Consider the following 20313-nt stretch of genomic DNA (forward strand, 5'->3'; position numbering starts at 1 on the left):
TTAAAAGAAGTTCGAAAATGCGATGCAACTTTTCTCTCGATAACGAACTTATTCTATTAATTTCACTTTTAAAAGTTCAAGTAATGGAATTCATTTCAGACATTATTCACTGTTTAGCGTACGTTTGACTTCGGGAACAAAATACATTGCCGAACGTTTATATTAAGTTATTCTATTGGAGTTTTTAAACGAGCACACGAAAATGGAAGCACTCACCTTGATCCAGCGTTCAAAATGGCCAGAGCAGCTTTCTGGGGGAGCACGTTTTCTACGATGTTGGAAAGAGCTCTCACCACAACTTTGTATATACAAGTGGTCGCTTTGCTTCCAGACTTCTGTAGAAGGGCTTCAGCTACGACCGATAGCTCCTAGAAATAAATGCCTGTGGGTTTTACATGATTTAATTTAGAGATAGCAAATGCATTAGTTTGTAACATTTCTACTTGACGAATGTTTCATTCGGCGCAACTACACGCGTATCCAGGGCGGTTATTCGGGATGTTGTGCTTAAATTTAAACGATTTTTTTTTTACTTTATTTCTCTTCCCGCTCATCCCCCCCCCTCTCTTTGACGAACAACATTCTAGCAACTTGAATGTCTCCTTCAGCCTCTTCGCAAACTCGAATAAAGATTACGAAAAGAAGTCTGTTTGGAAATGTGTCTAAAAAAGGTACAAGGAAACAGAAACCTTGCCCTCGACGGCTTTGATTACATCATAAAATGCCTCGAACAGGTACGGTGAAAGCTAATTAACGTCAGCGTTAGCTGTCGGGAAAAGTCTTGGAGCGTCAGGTGATTACCGACAGCCTTGTCAAGCTGCCCATCGCGTTCCCTGCAGCGGTAATTATTTCATCTTCACCAAAGAAACAATAATCTAATCTGGTAGATTAAATAATTAACTCCCGACATTTTTATACGCTAAAGAAAACGCATTTTAATATAGGATCCATACACGTTTATGTATGTATGTTATGAGCGAATAGTTTCCACGATCTACGGCCACCACATCAAAATGGAAGACGTTCCATTCTTGAAAATTCACGTGTTGACCTTATCACGAACTTAATTATTAGTTAATGTACGATTCGGATTGAAATTCTTTCCGTATTTCGACCAAGGTCATGAGGCCATTTTAATCCATTCGGAATGAAGGCGCAAAATTCTGTTCTTTCTTATCCTTTACAGATTTATAAACTGTTCACTATATCTTATCGGCATCATAAAACGCAATACAGAAATATTTCACTCACTGGTTCCATATCCCTTTTGAGCTGAACAAACATCTGTCCCAAGGTGATGATGGCAGCTTCGGCAACCGACGGCCTCATGCTCTTGACCTCCTCAATGAGCAACATCACGATTTGATGGCGACTTCCCTGGAGGATGTGGACGTGGAATCTTGCCAAGCGCAGCACATCTGTCATGACTTCCAGCTTCACTTTCCTATCAGGATTATAAAAAAATAAAATAAATAAAAAAATCGAAAAAAAAAATTTCATGTAACCGGGAAGTTAATAATATTTTCTAAAGCCTATGACTCAATGATACTCCCAAAAATATGGCAGGTGTTAGAAGAGCTGGGAATTCCTCGAAAACTCCGAAAAATTGCGCAGGTGTGCGTAGCTGGTTCGAGAGTAAGAGTGAAAGCAGAAGGTGACCTTTCGAACCCGTTTCAAGTACAGACCAGTGTGAAGCAGGTTGATGGACTTTCTCCGATTCTCATCAATCTAGTGTTGGAAAAAGTAATCAGAAACACACAGCAAGTGGCAGGTGGAGTCGACATCGGGGTGCAAGTTAGGATTCTTGGCTACGCTGACGACCTGAACGTTGTGGCGCATCAACGGGACGACGCGGTGGCATTGGTTACTGCTATTGAAGAAGCTGGCCTGAAAATAAATGCCGAGAAGACAAAATACCTTTTTATGAGTCGCCATGCTGCTCAAGATCCAGAGGGAGCTGCACAGTTTGAGAGGGGGAAGGTATTTAGGTACTTGGGTTCTTTCGTGACTGAAGACAACAAAGTTGAGGCTGATGTCCACAGTCGGGTAAATGCTGCGAATGTGGCCTATTATCAGGTGCGTCCCCTTTTCGCCTCGCGCTTGCTGTCTTGGACTACAAAGGTGGGACTATACAAGACTTTGATCAGGCCTGTTCTCCTCTACGGTGCTGAAGCGTGGACTCTCACGGCGAGACAAGCCGATCACCTGAGAGTATTCGAGAACAAGATGCTACGACGTATCTATGGAGGGGTCATGGCACACGGAGTCTGGAGGAGGCGGTCCAATGCTGCCATACACGCTTTATACAACTCGGCAGACGTCTTGATGGATCTGCGAGCCCGGTGTCTTCGGTGGCTGGGGTACCTGTACCGTATGGGCCCCGAAAGGACTTCGAGACAAGCGTGGGAGGCCCGACCCCGATCAAGGAGGCCGCCAGGGAGATCGAGAAAGAGATGGGCGGATCAGGAGAAGGAAGACCTGCAGGCTTTAGCACTATTTTTTTTAAAGATTTTATTTTTTCACCTGCAAGCTAATGCTTTTTAGTCCTTATAAAGGAATATCAGCGTGAATATCTGAAATAATTCTCATCTATTGAAAATGTAGTTAATGGCTTCCACTCCTATTTTGATAGTGTATGTCTTTAAAATTGTTTTTTTAAAAAGTAACTCGGTGTAATCGTACTCCAGTACTACAAATTTGGCAATCGGCAATGCATCCACGATCGCTTTAGACATTCCAAAAAAGATATGCGCTTGTATGTGAGAAAGAGACATTAGTTTCATGAATTAAAGGGCATTCTACGTGAGAACATTCTGGAATGAATCTACTTTCAACAGCCGATAGATTATGTATTGCACTACTCGCATGCTTTTCTGTTGGTTCAAACCTTTTCCCTACTGTTTGCTGTTGTTACCGTAATACAATACCGACATTGCAAGTAGAGAAACTTATCAACGCGATGATCTCCAGTGTCGATTGAACACTAAAAGGAAGAATTCTAGATGAGAGTCTCAAAGTGGAAGATTCTAACGTCAGGGTCGTTTTAGGTGTCTTATCAAGCGGAAATGACTACAAAGCGTTAATAAACTGAGCCAAAGACTATACTGACAATAATGATTGCCGTACGTAGTGCAGTATATTCGTTAGCCTTATCCGTTATTCACTGATGGTTCTGATCTTGCAATAATAGAATTGCCGAACAGATGGATTAAGAAAGAAAAATTCTTAATCCATCTGTTTACGATTAATTAAGATATTAATCGTAACGGTTCAGTTAAAACTTACCAGTCTTGGGAAGAGATTAGTTCAAAAAAATCTTTCTTTTTTTGAATCATGATTTCGTTATTTGGAAATGGCAAAAGATTTTCAATGCACTCCTCAAATTTATTCGGAAGGGTCGCTTCGTATCGTCGGACTGCACCAGCGCTTTGTTCTTGTAACCTGGAGGAAGGATAACACAAAACCGTTACCAAAGTATATATAGGAAAAAAAAAACTCTTTATTTAAAAAAAATTTTATATTTTTCTTTTATATATTTACTCATTAACATTAGCATGGGGCTCACTGCTTCTCGTTTAACACGCAGCAGGAATGCAGTCAACCTCAGCGATGGCGTGAGATAGAGACTGGCTACCGGTCGATTTAATTAGGTTTAAAACAAAAAAAATCACTCAAGAATAATTAATATTAGTTTATTAATATTTGGTAAATAATCACGTATTTATGTAACTTTCATCACTTAAGACTAGCGTATCCATTCGCACATCTTTACATATGAGAATGATACAACGACAGCCATTTAGCACTATTTTTTTTATTTTTATTTTTTTTTAGCTTAATTTATTTGGTGGTCGGCAGTTTTAAACTGAACTTGGTGTTTCTATATCCGCTGATACGAAAAGCTTCTTCCCTCGATTTTAATGGCTTCGTCTGTATTCTGTATGTATTTGCGGTTCAAGAGCGCTTTGAAGTTAAGCAAATATTTTAAAGTAGGTCAAATAACACTTACAGGTTGTCTTCGTCTTTTTGGTGGTAGAATTCAAATGGCAAAGACGATTGCTTATGTTCAAGAGGATTCTTCCTGCTTTCTTTTTTCACCGGAGATATCTGTGGAGTGCTTGTGCAGGGAAAAGTAAATGTCTGGCGAAAAAAAAAAAAAAGATAAACTGTTATTTTATTATATTTTGCAATCTGTTTGTTATACTCACCTAATTTGTGATTTAAAAAAAAAAGAACCAAGTTGTGTGCTAATGCACACACCTGAAATCGCAGTTGTCGGTAGTTATATTCAAAATGAACATAATGTAATTATGTTCAAAATTACAAATTAACGTCATTTTATCGTTGTCTGAATTATAAAACTAATTTATACTGAATAAAATTTCGAAAATTTCCCGCTTTGTACATTCTTTCAATTTCAAGGTGCTGCATTTAAAGTGCATTGTATCATGACCAACAATATACATGCTACTGCCTGTTGCAAATTAGATGGTTATAGGTGTCGTTTGGACAGTACGGCTCTCCCGTTTCCTTGACACAGGCCTTATCCTCCCTGAGGACACTCCCTACAGATTGGCAAACACCCATTACAAAAAAATAAGGATATTGTCATCGATGCTTTATAACAGCTACAAATTTGGCTTACTCTTGTGCTGCCATCTAGTGAGCGAAACTAAAGTTTCAGTTGGTTTAATATATTTTTCTAATAAATATCATATTATTATTTCCAATTCGACAATTTTATTCTGAAATCAAGGTTTGAATCCGTCATGAATCTTCAAGCGCTTTCCAGCTGAAGGGGAGTTAGTCACCTCATTGCGAGTATTTGCAACCCTGACTTCATCTTAGTTGGAAGTATAATTATCCAAACAGCCACTTTTATTTTTCTATTTAATTTTAATAATCAAATATTTCGTAATTAAAAACATTTCATTCTGTTATTAAATTAAGAATTGTTTTTCGATTGATTGATTTTCCCTTTCAGCCGTTTCCTACCGTAGGTGACTTTGTAGGCATTGCCCACAAAGTATTTTTTACAGGGTAGTTCACCCATTGCCCCCCCCCCCCCTCCCCCCAATTTTATCTGGGCTCAGGACCGTCATATGGCTGGGACATATTATTCATGACTGTAATCCATGTGTGTTCACGGGACCAGTTTTCCTGTCCTGGGGGAAGAAAAACCCGAGTTTCCAGGTGAAAAAAAAACTCAATTCACCTTTAGTCGAAAGAGACCAGATAAAGGTTCCTCACGTCACTGACGGGAATCGAACCCAGGTTTTTTCCACCGAAGGTCTTCGTCTATACTGACTGTAAGCTTTTGTCACAATCTTATTTTTAATGTAACAGTCCCCTTTTGTATGGAAAACCCCATTACTCTCGTTTTTCTTCAGATATAGAAAAGGGGTAGTTCTCGATATAAACACGTCTTTAGTTGATCAGTTCGAATTTTCATCAAGGTAATGATATGAAAATGATATAATTGAGAATGCGTGCACATACATCATGTACACTACTGATCGAAATTATCAGCACGCCTTCTCATTCCAAGTCTCACTCTAATATGAAAGGCTTTAATATGAAGTTGGTCCACCCTCTGCTGCTATAACAGTCTTTGGTCTTCCACTAGATTTTGGTACGTACCTGAGGTAATTCTCTTCCATTCTTTCAGACGAGTATGGATAGGGTTGGTCACTGATGTCGAGAGAATTCCGCGAGCCATCGGCGTTCATCTAACGGGTGTTCGTTAGAGTTGAGATCAGAGATCTGTGCAGACCACTCAAGTTCTTCGACACCCATCTCGCCAAACCATGGAGGCGTGGCAATGTCATGCTGTTGCCACAATGTTGGAAGAGCACAGAATCGTCAAGAATATTATTATAGACCGCAGCTTTATGATTCCCTATCATTGAAAGGAGGGGAGCCCCAGGCTATTACCCTTCTTCCACTAAACTTCATAGCTGGCGCAATACTTTGGAGTTGGTAGCAGTTTCCTGGCATCCGCTAATCCCAGATTCGTCCGTCGGACTGCAAGATTCATCTTTCCAAGAACGCGTTTTTTTCTCTGCTCAAGAATCCAACAGCGGTGAGTGTTACCTCACTTCACCCGACACTTGGCGTTGCCCTTGATGACGTTAGACTTTTGGGCCGCTGCTGCACAGCCATGGAAACCCCATGTTCTTCAGCTTCCGACGAACAGTTGTGGTGCTGAACCTTGCTTGCAGAGGCATTTCGGAACCAGGTAGCGATCGTTTCGCCCAAGAACAGGCGATTCTTCACCACGAGGCAATTCTGCTCCGCGATTTTATGTGGCCTACCGGGTCACGATTGCGCTGATGATTGTTGCTCCTGGGCATTTGCGCTTCGCAATAATCTCACAATTACAGTTATTGAACTGCTACGGCAGGGTAGAAATTTGCCGAACTCAGTTGTTGCAAAATTTGCATCCTTGGGTAGCGACACGTCGAAAGTCACTGAATTCTTCATTGACGCCTGTTTTATTGCCTAATCACCTTTCTCTATGAAGATTGTAAAACCGCTACTACGAAGGGGTGCCGTATATTTTTGATCAGATAGTGTATCATACGCGAGCTACCAATTTATTTATTTATTTATTCATTCTTTTTGTTGTTGCTCGCTTTTGTTTATCATATCTCATGCATGTGTGTATCTAATGGTTCGGATCGAATGTCACCATTCTTTGACGGCGTCGTAATACTCGTTCCGTTACCAACATTATTATGCCACGTGCATTCTGGGTTACATAACGTTTTGAAACGTGTCTCGGATCCATTAGTTAATGGTTTTCAAGTATCTAAAGACGCGGTGGCCAAAAAAATAAAGCATTTTATGATCAAAAGGTGTAGGCATAGGCGAGGAAAAAGAGACCAGGGGGAATTCCAGTCGTAATTTATTGTTCTTAGAATCAGTGGTTTTTGCACGGCATTCTGTTTAAGGGGTTGGGGGAGAGGGGTTGTTGAATTAACCCTTTCGATTCTAAAAGTCAGAAATAATAAATTTCCTACAGGGTACCTCAATACTTTGTTTTTCAAGTAAAAAAAAATGGAGATAGTTTGATTATTGCGATCTAGAAGATTTTTGAAATGCAGCTCTTAAACAAAATTATTTTATATAAATTTTTTTAAATAAAATAATTTTTCCGATCACATAAAAATAAAATTTTTATGTGACTCCCACTCACGAAAAGTTGTAAGTACCGTGAGTGGACTAAGGGTTCTCTTTTTTTTTATTTTTATAAATTATATGTATTTTTTTCGTACTTTTTCATGTTATTGATTTTTATACATAGTCCGGACACCCTGACCAAACTTTGAACTTTTCCGAGCCACTTCAGGCCTCCATTAAGAAAGGTGGTTTTCTCATACGGGACGATAATATTTGTCTTCCACCTAAAAATGGGTTGGAGAGTGAACACACTAACCACAGGCTAGTCAACCTGATATTTTTAAGATGAAATTACATTCCTGGAGTTTTTATTCATCTAAAAGTGACCATCCTGCTGTGCTTCTAATTCCCTATTTCCTCCTTTAAGTTGAGCCCTACTTTCCCTTATAAGTACCTACTAATACTGATTGACTATGCAAAAGCAGTTAGCGCAATTGTAATTTTGTACAGTAAAATTTAGATCAGGAAATACAGCTCTGTTGTGAATCCAAAAGCAACATCTACATAAGAATTGAGGTTAACTTTCTTTAGCACAAAAAAGGTATTGGTGTGAAGTTTATTTTTCTTTTAAGGAAAACGATAAACTTTCACCCTTTGTTTTTTTTTTTGGCAAATAATTGGTAATAATCTTACAGAAACGTTCGATAATTCAGCAGGAAGTGATTTTCCCATACCTCAGTTCTGTTTAAGACACACTTTGGTTCGGTCGCAATATTGGCAGGAGCAATTAAGAGCCATGAGGCCAGTGTGTTCTGTGGCATGTTTGCCAGGTTTGCAAGATGAAAACCCAGACTTTCTGTGAGAAACAATTTGTTAAAAAATAACTAAACTGTAGACCTTTCACACGATGACGTAACATCTACCGAACCATTATTAAATAAACAGGGATAATTGTACGCAAGTTTAATTAACACTGATATCCTTCCCTTCCAATCCGGAAAGAAAACCTCGCTTAAAAGAGAACGTCAGGTTTCTCAGATTACGTAGTTAATATTTTAGTGTTCACAATTATTATTAACCGAAAAAACTACCCTGGCATGATATTAAAATCTAACCCTTCCAGATAACTGGTAGTTGTCGATTCGGTTTTTTTTTTTTTTTTTTTTTGTGTGTGTGTGTATTTTTCTCGTTTTGAAATAGAACGCAGTTCATTTAAAAATATATATATAATCTTAAAACTCTTCAAGGGCTTTATTTATTTATTTTTTTTTTGTTTGTTTAATTTTATCTATTTTTAAATAATTATTATTTTATTTTTTATTTTTCGAGTTTCTTTTTTTATTTTTTCAAGTTTCCGTTTGTCGTATATTTTGGAAATGGGAAAATTACAGGCTAAAACATATTTTAAATTACGATAAGAAATTTAATCCAAAATTGATTCTGTTAAGAATATATTAACAAACATTAGTAAAAAATATAAAAAATAGTAATAAAAATACTGAAAAATAAAAATGATCCAGAGTTTCTCTGCTTTTATACTAGATGGCAGCACCATATTTTGGTAAACTCATAAAGTAAAACACACACACAGAATAAATAATTATCGGGTTTTTTTGTTAATTTTATTTTGAAAACCACACACACACACACACACACACACACACACACACACACACACACACACACACACACACACACACACAAAGAAACAAATACTATACCATTACAAAGAATTATGTTCAAAGGGAGAAATAAAAATATATAGCAGGGAGGGAAATAGAATGAAGGGTAAAAATCATTTGAACGCTATTAGACTCCTGGAACAGATATTTGCTAACTTGGTGCTGGTAGGCAGTGCAATGAAGATACGAATAGGTGCTCGGGCATCTAACTTTTTTTTTTCTTCACTCCCACGATTCCCGTGTTATTACTTGTGGAATTTTGCCCGTAATCACGTGCACACAGAGGTGATAACACTTTATCTAAACAGCCGCTACGGTACCATTACGGGTTGCGAACTCCTATAACTGGCTTCCCACCTCCTCTTTCGTCGCTTTCCTGCGTTACTTGTAATTCCTGCAAATGTTCGACCGAGGTCGTTATTTCGTGGAAAGAAAGTACGGGCGGGGACACCTTCACCATCTTTCTGGACCATATTAGAAATGCAGTTTTCGGTTTCAACAAATCATTGGATGCCTGACCTCTGCTTATCATTGCCACAATAGTTTTATTTTGATTCCGAGTTTTAATTTAATTTTAATATTTTTATCATTTTCTTTTATGATTTACATCATTTTAAAATCTTATTCCTAAACGACTCTCTTCGAATGTACCTCAACCCCAACGAAAACCATCACCCTTAATCATGTATACTGATATCATCAGCCTACAAAGGTAGGCGGTGCTGATGTCACTATAGCATTATTTTTTCAATAAATTCCATCTTTATTGTATTATATTATTGTAGGGAACTACGTATTAAACCAAAGCTTCCTTAACATTTTTATACTGTTCAAGTTAAATAAGTTTTATATGTAAAAAGATATGCCATCAACTTCTCTGATACCTGGAATTGCCTGTTTCCATTTTTTATTTGGTTGCTAGACTATGTAATATAATTTGTAGACTTTAATCTACCCTATATATATATATATATATATATATATATATATATATATATAAAATGATAAGCCCTTTTATGTCACGTTTTTTGAAACGTCTTGAAACTCAGGGGCTACCCTGAGTGTCGAGTCTTCAAAATTCGAGTCACCAGAATTCAAGGAGAACAGGCCTACCAGTCCGGAACTCCGGGGGTTGGGCGCCGTAGACCCCCCCCTAGTCTAATATAAATACTGTCCAAGTTAACAAATCTTTTCATGTGAAACACACGTGAACTTATTTTCAAGTCTTTTCTTTCAATCACTCCGAGTTTCAATGCACTAATTGGCATTCTTTCAACTCCATATAAATATCCCGGAAGAGTATTTTATTGATATATTAATGTTGGTGTGTCATTTCACTCCCACCATCTGTTGGGTAGTTTACAGCACGACCCGTTCAACTTCACTAAAAATATTTCAAAAAGTTCCAACAGAACTTTCTGTTTTGGATTACGTGCCCACCCACCCACGTACGATTGTAAATAAGGCAGGCGATGGTGGACTCACACTGGGAGATAAGATCATCTTACACCTGAAGTATCTGTCGAAATTGTATCCGAATTAGATGTATATTTCGCAAGCTGGTGTCACTTGTTATAATCTAATATAGTAGCCCGTGATGACGAAGGTATTTTGGTTCGGGCCTTTTTTTTTTTTTTTTTTTTAAGATACCTGGATGAACAGAGCAGCATGTATTATCTTTTATTTTAAAATTGACAGAACCGCTAGTAAAGAATAAGAGATTCTGGAAAAGAAACGTATGGAGATGCTGTTCGGAAGGGTTCTCAAGAGTCTTTGATTAGTTCCGTAGATTTAAAGAAGACAAAAATTTCAATCGGAAATAGTTTCCTTTCAATCCCCCTCCTACACTTTGGATGTATTTGGGAGTAGAGAAATGATGAAACTATAGGGGAAAAAATAGCTCGCAGTCTTTAATGGCTATAATTATAAAGACGATACGAACTGCGGTAGCCATTGAAACCATACTAGACAGATGCACAAGAGGTTGTAATTTCCTTTAAGTTAGTGGCGCTCAGTTTTAACCGAAGATCGGATTTTAAAGGCTCCTTCATCCCAAAACGGAAAAACCACAATCACTGCAACCCTCGTAATTGTTCCATCTAGTTTTCTGTGCGAAGTTTTTTGTTGGTTTCCGAAGTTCTCCATTTTCGAAAAAACGACAGACACGATGATGTTAAGATCATTAAACAAAATTCGACAAAGACATTTTTGAATATCCCAAAAAATGTCCTTCGATCAATGTTTCCGACAGCGGCAAAAACGAATGGGCGAAGTGCTTTGCTGCAAAAAAAAAAAAAAAGTGGCTTACTTGGAAGAAAACTAAACTACTTCTGCTAATTCTTTAAAACTTGTACTCAAGTACTACGTCTTTGAACTACATCTCGTACTGCATAGCGAGCAGAAGAAAGAGGCACTAAAATGTTGTGTTCGTATTATTTGGATTTAATGGAAATAAATTCCCACGTAGTGATCAGCATCCCCATTCGCGTGACCTGATTTTAACTTGCAACCGGAGGTGAATTTTCTTGTCTCATACTTGAGATAGTAGGATATTTTTTTTCTCCTGGATAACTTGAGACTTTTCATACTAGAAACATAGCGCACTCACACCCTGAATGTGGGGATGTGAGGAGCAGTAGTACTAAGGGATGGGGACCTCTTAGATGTCCACTTACATTACTTGCATAGCACCTGAGTTAGGTCTAAAATATCAAACTCTTGATCTGAGATCTTAAAATAGGAATATAAAGTAAGTGTCAGCCTCATCGGCCATGTTATTAGCATATATACCCTCCAACTAGCAAGCTCTGGATTCAGATCCCTGTAGATACGGGTGTTTTATGAATATTTTTGTAATAGATGAAGTTCGTTGCCAGTGTGAGGCCGTTGTCCTGTACATTTGCAGGCCTTGAAATGGATTGGAAAAAAAAGTCCAATGTTTGGTCTTCAAAACAAAGTCCCCCTAATTATGTATTCCTGAGCGCACCTAATCTGCTCTCTTTGGTGATTAATGACTATAAGATTCATATTGTACGAGAGAGATTGGAGGCGATCTCTTCAATATAAGCATCTTTTTCTCTGTGCAGTAACCAACTCAAACATTAAAGGTAAATATATACAGAATATGGAGACAAAATGCAATAATTGTTACTGCTTAACAGAGAAAATGCTGTACACATTTCAAAATTCTAATGCAAAAGAAACGAGCACGAACGTGAAATTAGAATGGCTATTTCTTAAAATAATTTTTGACATCTTATAATTTATCTTCTTTATTCGTGGATGCCGCACGTGGCGTTAATCATTGCAGTCAATTCGACCACTGAATCGTTTTAGTTCAATGTTCTGTGATGCGAGTCTCGTCTTGGTTCACTCCACTTTTACGAGGTGGTCATGCTTTTCAGACGTGGCCAGAGCAGAACGTCTAGCACGCGAGCACAAAATTCGAAAGGGAGGGAAGGAGGGTAGTTATCAAAATGTTAGCGTAAGACTTCTGAACCCGGACTGTACGAAATCTGTTGACAAGCCCCAATGAATTGCCTGTGGGTCGCAAATATTTATGCAGCCTGTGCAGTGAGATAAGTGTTGGGTGTGTTGATGAAGAATATATGTGGGGAGGGGGGTTGTAGTTCGCATTTTTTCAATGATTTGGTTGCCTGTTGTTTCAGCTGTAACAACAGGTAACGGTTGAGGTTTGAAACATAACTCCACCACTGGTTGAAAGAAAGATGAGAGAAAGGTCTAATGTTCTCTTCTTTATGAAGTCATCAATCATGGAGCTTTCTTTCTTTCTTTCATCCCAAATCGCTCTTATGTCACGCATTGAAACCTTTAACACCTAGCAATGTTATCGATTCAAAGGTTAGCCGCTGTTCTGACACTTCCTTTACCACGTTTATGATGGGCAATTTTGATTTTCTTATGAAAAGTATTTTTGATGTTGACCACAATACTGGAGTGTTCTCTGGTGAATTTCTTTCTTTTTTTTTATGCGGTTATTTATGCCCTAACAGTCTCTTCACTTATGTGCATGACAAGATTTACTGTTTCGCACACACACCGATTACTTTGATGTGATAAAATTCGTACGAAGATCTATTTTAAACACAGTATACTTAATGTGCTTCAAACTATAAAAAGAAACGTTCCGAAGTGTCTTTATTGGTTGTTTAACACACAAGTTAGACGGACGGCTAAGGTGCAGACTCAGAAGGTTAGATTTTCCCGTCATAATTTTTTTTTTTAAATTGACCGGAACAAGACGAGCATGTCAGGAAGATATCTATCAAGCGAGTCATTATTTGAGATATCATAATTATTATAATGCGACTATCAGCCAGTGTAAATGCATGTCTGAATCCATGGTGTACAATATATATATTAACCAATGTTGTCACAATAACACAGATCGTTGTGCACTTGTGTAGCGTGGTTCGTACACGGGATCTCCTGTGGTTGGAAAGACCTGGATCCCAGTGCTCTTTATTGACTACTGATGAGCCGATATCATAAACACATCATACAGTTTCTCCTTCCGGAAACGCTGGTTTGCTTCCTGCAAAAACATGTGAAGTTACAGAAGCATGTATTCAGAGTAGATATAATACTCTTCCCATAGACTTCGTTACTTTGTTGTAGGATTGCTACATGACAGCTACCTGAATAATGTAAATATAATTCAGAGGAAATTCGATTTGTTAAATCTAAATAGATCTATTTAGCAAACCCAACTTTAATTTTTTTTTAAAAATCAGTACTTGAATGTAAATATAACTCGGAGGCAGTAATAACGATCCTTCCTTCCCACACACAAATTACCTTCTCGAAATTTCGGAACAATACAGTAATTGTAGAATACTTGAACTAAAATAATTACATATAATTACGCTAAAATTACTACATTTATTGAATCGGTAAACTCACCAAAATTTTTCAACTCACCTTGTCAAGCTTACTGAAACTCCCGTTATGGCTGCCACCTTCGCCTTGACTGGCATCACTGCTGCACGATAAATTCCTTTTTGTTTCAGCAGTACCAGAAGAGTCTTTGCTGTCAATGGTGACCTCATGTGCTGCTGGATTGAATTCCACCTGCACTTTCCATCCTCCAAGTGGAGATTGGCAACCTATCGGACTTGCATTACCTTGTGTTGCGCAACTGGGAGGTGTGCCTTGAACAGATACTTTGCACTTCGTAAGGCCACTAGGTGAGGTGCTCCCCAGTGGAACATCTCTGTTGTCTTTCCAAGGGGAACGCATTCTTTTACTGGTTATAAAGAAGTTGGTCGGAAGGACGCTGGCATAGTGAATAGCTCCGTCTTCGTTGCAAGTCGGTAAGATATTACGGACTACTCGTGAGTCAATGACACTGATGAGACCGTCGACATCTATATCACAAGGCAGAAACATTTCGGCGACAACTGACCGAATGGGGTTCCTCTGGGGCTTCTGCATAAGATGTGATAAAACCACAAGACATTCTATGGCTGCATGCCTTACACCAGGAGTTAAATCTGCAAGTGCCGAGACTGCGGAGCGACAAAGGTACGTTAATTGAAAACTATAGCTTGGGAAAGACAAAAGGGCAGCAGTAACTCGGTTGATAATCTCTTCCCTTAGGGTAGAGTTGTGACTGTTCCTACGAATTATCAAAATTTTCAGTATCAGCATAGGATGAAGTTCACTCATCAACAAATGTATTAATCCTGCTGTCTTGTTGCGTAAAATTATTTGTTTTTTGCCAAGATTTTTGGCCAGAGAAAGTATCATAGGTCTCAAGTTTACCGAAAGAAGGAATCCGATTTTTTTGGCAAGGGTCTCAATAAGTCCAATGAGAGATAATCTTATTTGCAAGCTAGGATCACTTAAGAAATTTATCAGAAGGGATAAAAAACTTTTAAGATGTGGTATAAACGCTGATAAATCACACATAGTTTTAATAACATGTTCAATGTGATCAACCCCTTCTTTACGGGTCATCCAATTATCGTCTTTAATTTTTTCGAGAATGTGCATGTCTATTATCCCGAAACCCAATTCCATTCGGTCTTCATCGGTTGTAGTCGGACTGTAATCGCCACGTCCTGATATCACATACTTGGCCTGTTCGGAATTAGATTTAGTGATATTTTTATAGACGTTTAATGAGTGACTAGATACACTATTTAACGATTCATAAAAGATGGTGTCGCCTAGAATTTCATGAAGCGAATTAAGAGCAAAATATGCCAAATGAAATATCAGAGTCTTAACATGCAACATTTTTTTTGCCAGAGATCTAAGCAATAACGCTAAATTTTCTTGGCAAAAATCATGGTCAAAAAGTATCGCCACACACATTATAATAAAACATCGTGTGTCTGCATTCTCGCTTTCAGTACCCCATTGAATGTAATATCTTAAGAAATTTTGCAAGTTATTGGTCGTCTGAAGATAAAGATATAGAAAATCTAGTGTAACTCGTCTTAGTTGCTTTTTTGCATTCCCTATATTGGCCAAAATTTTAGGCATCAGTGGATGTACAAAACCATCTACGTCACAGCTCATCTGAGATATTAATACAGTGATGGTTTTTAAGCATTCTAGTCGAATATCTGTGTTTTCATTGTCTAATAGTTCACCCGCTACATTTAAAGCCCACTGTCTATGAGGGGTTTGGAAATTCAACAACCCAGAATTTACATTGCAAGCCACTAAGCTTCTCAACTTGTAAAGTAAAGACCATTTCCCATCATTAGGCTTAATCCACGGTTGTTGAGAAGAATTTTCTTCCCTGTTGCATTCTGGATTTGTCATATTCGTTCATTAAGCAAACGATACGTTTATTTTAAATATAAGGAGACACTTCAGCCAGTTAAAATCGCATGCTTTTAGCAAAAATTACATTTTTTAAAACCTGATGTGGAACTTACTTGGCTTTGTAAAATAGCTGCATTCGAAATGCTTCAAGAAAAGAAGAGTTAAAGTACACACTTTATTTCAAATAGTAGAATACTTGCATAATATGCAAAAAATACAATCACGAGACACGCGATATGCTATGCTGTTATGAGTGACTGTTTCAACAATACTGCGAAATGCAGTGAAAGAAATTAACTATTATTCATTTCTATATAAATTGCTACCTCGTTTTAATTCATATTTCTATTAATTTTATTATCACTTGTGTTTTGAAATGATATTTACACGAATTTATTCTAGCTGTTTTCATGAAGCGGTTAATGAAATAAACAGTAAAAAGAAATGGATATATCTTGAACTAAAAGTTCCATCAATGACAATGCATGTTTTCCACTAAAAAATTAAGACTACTTAATATGCAGCCATTGGATTTTTATGGGGGTCTTTAAAAGATCTGCCTTAAGGATATTAAGTCTTGTTTCAAGAACATGACATGGATCGGTTTTGAATCTTGTTTGCCTGGTTGGCCAAGCGAATACCGTCGCTGCTGTTCCAAAAATGAGCTGTGGGTTCGATTCTCGCCTTGGGGCATAGATGTTTGTGAGTCTTTAGATGACAGATGAATTTCGTCTCGCATAAGACTACCAACTTCTTATTGGCGACTTGTAAAAGTATTATTCTTGGTCGGTAGGGCATGATTTCAGGATTATCTAACCTTAGTCCATCTACGATAGTAAACGTAGTGTCGTAGAAAAGTTATGCACATTACTGGACTTCGGAACACTGTTGACAAAAAGGAGGATTTGTCTCTATAAGAAATATATCTTTACTAAACGTTGAAACCATGTAATAAAATGAGAATCATTAAAGTATAGCGAGCAGTTCTATGACAAGGAAGTTCACTATTGATATAGATTAGTAATTGGAATTACACGATGAAAGCAAAGAGCTTCAGATGTCCTTGGGAATTGCTTATATAATTCAGTTCTGGAGTCATTTGTGCGAGATATTATCCCTATTTTTCTAAGAAAGAATGAACAAAGTGATGCAAGTCATGATTTCTTGTAGGGACCTATAGATACAGCCGATGGTGAATGAGTTCTGGGATGGATACTCACAGCAAAATCGTCTGTGCTGTATTTATATTGTATATTTTCCCTAAACTATATGTGGTTAGTCTATTTTGCCATATATGATACATTATTAATCATTACTAAATTACATTATTATGTAATTTAGTAATGTTTTGCAGGCATTAACATTTTTATAGTATAGAGAGATAGTAATACTGTCAACTTGACGGTGATATTTATTGGAATAAAAATTGGGCTGAAAATCTCGTACGTGAAGTCATATTTACTGGTTGATAGCCTTTTATATATCGTTCAAGATTAAGTAATCAATTCATTGGATTTTGAGTCGAAGTTAAAAACATGTTATGCCTTAAATATTAGATGATTTGGTCAAAGAAAGATGAATTTATTGTTTTCTTATTCTCTCCTTCCATGGAAGATACTGTACTCTCTCTCTCTGGTCAGCAGGGGAATTTACTTAACTTTCTACTGTAAGAATAGTGGCGCTCATTTCCTACATAATTCTTACAAAGTGGGTAGTTTAAAAGCTATGGGAATATGTAATCTTCACTGTGTGCTCTTTGAGCATTTAAAGAAGCGATAAAATGCTCAGCTCAGCAGCTCATTAAATCTTCTCATGAGTCTTGCTGAAACTTATGGTATCACAAACTCATAACGACCTCTTAATTGTCAAATTAAATACCAGGTTATTAACATCTAATAGCCCTGTGATTTTTTTTTCCCGTCTGAGTTCCACGCTACATTAATCTGGCTGTAAAATGTATTTATTATTTTAAATTTTTCACTGAATGTGCTCATTTCTTTGTGTACTTTGGAGATCAGCATATTCGTTTTATGGTGGGATTCTTACATAAACTTCCATATTTCTGAAACAAGGGAAAATTAAATCTTCTTTTGTAGGGACATTTACTGCAAATCAGAAAGTGCACCTTAGAAAACTCTAAAACCTTCTTAGAATAATTAATGAAACCTAAATTAATGAAAACAGCTGCTGGATAAACGAGGGAAAGTTAATTATCGATTGAATAAGCTCACCGTGGTCTCATTATTCAAGATAAATTCTGAATTTAGGGAAAAGGAAAAATTTAATTCACTCAATTCTGGAGAACATAGAACTTCTAAGGTCGTTTTTAATTGACCAATATGTTCCTGCTGATGCGTTGAGATTTTCTTTAGCTTCCAGAGTCTATATTTGCGTATGTGCCACTATCTGAATATTACTTCTCTGGATAGCTTTTTACACTAATGAATAGACATTTTTATTATCACTCTTCTCGCACAAACGGTCATAAAAGATAGTACTGTTGAACAAAATCAAACCGAAACCACGATTGGTTATTTGCTTTGTTTACTTAAAATTAACTGACAAAATCAAGCTATGGGCTTGAGCGTTTTTCTGATTAGTCTGTTTTTGCTGGATGAAGAACTCTTTCAATGCATCGGAAGGTTTTTTTATAATTGCTTACTGATTCGTCCAAAGTGGTTGCGCTTCACATAGCAGATTGGAGCTTAGACAAGCAAACTGGAAATGGAACGTGCAGTGCATTCTTTCTGATTATCATTTTTTTGTGTCAACCCTTCTAGTGTGTGGGAAGAAAGGGGGGTTGAAGGAAGAGTGTTGCTTAGAACGAAAAAGAATACCAAAGTTTTTTTAAGGTTCCATCGAAGGTTTATGGACGTGATGTGTTTGTGCCAAGATAAGCTGGATGTGAAAGTCAACTCAAGAAGAGAAAATCCATCCACGGTTGGCAATCGGAACGTTATTAAAAGTAAGGGGAAAGTGAAGGATGACATTTCTTTCGAGAACTGAGACAGGGTTGGGTTTTGGTAGCATTAAAATTCACTAGATTGTTCTCATCTTACTTGAGAATGGCAAGGAGATCGGTGTTTAAGTCGTTGGTTACAAAAAGATGTTGAAGATTGAGTTATAAGATCAACAAACGTGTGCGATTGAAGAAGGGAACGATCACTAGCAAAATCTATGAAACAAATTGGATGTAAATGCGAGATCATCGATGGATAGGAAGAAAAGTGTAGGTGAAAGCACATGACCCACTTCCTCTGTGGAAGATACGTCTCCCGAAAATGAAGACCGTATCGAAGGTTTTTTACTTCTAAAGATCCGAATGTTTCATTTTAGACGGATCGAAGTACTTGTAGATAGTGGGATCAAGACAGCGTAAAACTTCCGGCTTTATAGTTTGTTCGGTATTTATTTTCTTACTATAATTTTAGGAAGTATTGCAATACAAAGTAAAAAACTCGGTAACTCTTGTATTTCCAGAGTCGCAACACATACAAACATGTTAATACCCTTCACAACAAACGTTGTATCCATACACATGCACACGAGCTGTTATTATTACCGAATTCTACCCAGACATTTTCGTTGCGATGATCATGGTTCGATTGCTTCTATCCGTTTTAACGTAGAGAAATATCCTAAAATAGCAAACTGATGAAATGTAGTTAAGTGAGTTTCTCGTTCCCAAAATTCAATTTTACTATTTTCATTTGCGAGAAAGCCCTATTCACATTGATATTTTGAACCCGAAAATGCTTTTATTTGAGACAACTCTCATTACTATGGGATATATATGGCAGTTCACGGTTTTCTAAAGATCTCTCTCTGTTCTTTACTTTCTAGGCTTTCCGAGTCGAATGTCAGTAGCATTTGTGATGGCTCTCAGTACGGGCTTAACTGTTATCCGACTGAAATAATGCCCGAAATACCTGCGTGCTCACATATACCCACTTCAGCAAATGGCTTTTGGTCCACACAACAACGCAACTGGCTTTTTCCAAATAAACTCGGGAAGCCTTTATTTGAAGAAACCTTTTATATTAGGCGGCTGTTTTTTTTTTTATAGAAGTTATTTCCCCATGAGCAGAATGGTTTAAGTGAATAGGCCTTTACCTAAAACCATGGTGACGCTCTACAAGAAATTAGGAAATATATCGGAAAATTAATATATGGCAGTTATTGGGAACAAACAGTATTATAATGCATAGTTCAGAAATATGGCACACACACGTCTAATAGCCTTTTATAAATTCTGTAAAATGCAGGTGATTTGAGATTCATATCATCTACCATCCAAAGAGTCGTATAAACATCTATGTCGCAGTCTGTTAATGGCAAAGAATACATGACCTACAATAAATCCCATATTTTCTTATGAATTTGGCCATTCCTGTATAATTGTATTCTTTCACATACCCTGAAGCAAGCAAGCTTTGCTGACAGCAACAACAAAAGGGTAATGGGAAAAACATTTCAATGTAGTGTTACATAAGGCTGCCCATAATAAGCATAACCAAGAAAATTATAAATGTGATACTTTTAGGGCATAAAAAACACAAATAGCGAAGAGTGAAATGTGTGAAAAGAGATGAGTAAAAAATAAGAACATTTCTCTAGAATAAGACTGAAATTATGACACAAAAATAAACCTCGAGGCATTTATTAAATTGGACAGAAAAAAAAGCAATAGTCTCAAATGAATCTGAAAGCG

At 37.3% G+C, this 20313-nt stretch overlaps 1 protein-coding gene across 1 annotated transcript; it reads right to left on the bottom strand.

Moving 5' to 3' along the window:
* Positions 1-212: 212 nt before the first annotated feature.
* Positions 213-15599, bottom strand: LOC150108929 (TOG array regulator of axonemal microtubules protein 1-like). The gene is made up of 5 exons (XM_090401302.1): positions 13746-15599; positions 4010-4140; positions 3286-3441; positions 1252-1444; positions 213-368 (listed from the first exon to the last, which is right to left on the bottom strand). The coding sequence occupies exons 1-5, from the start codon at positions 15597-15599 to the stop codon at positions 213-215; spliced, it is 2490 nt and encodes an 829-aa protein (XP_090257428.1).
* Between the last annotated feature and the right edge of the window lie 4714 nt (positions 15600-20313).

This window comes from Typopeltis vanoorti, chromosome 2, assembly GCF_054136105.1.
Source record: "Typopeltis vanoorti isolate ZY-2024b chromosome 2, IOZ_Tvanoo_1.0, whole genome shotgun sequence".
Classification (NCBI taxonomy): Eukaryota; Metazoa; Arthropoda; class Arachnida; order Uropygi; family Thelyphonidae; genus Typopeltis; species Typopeltis vanoorti.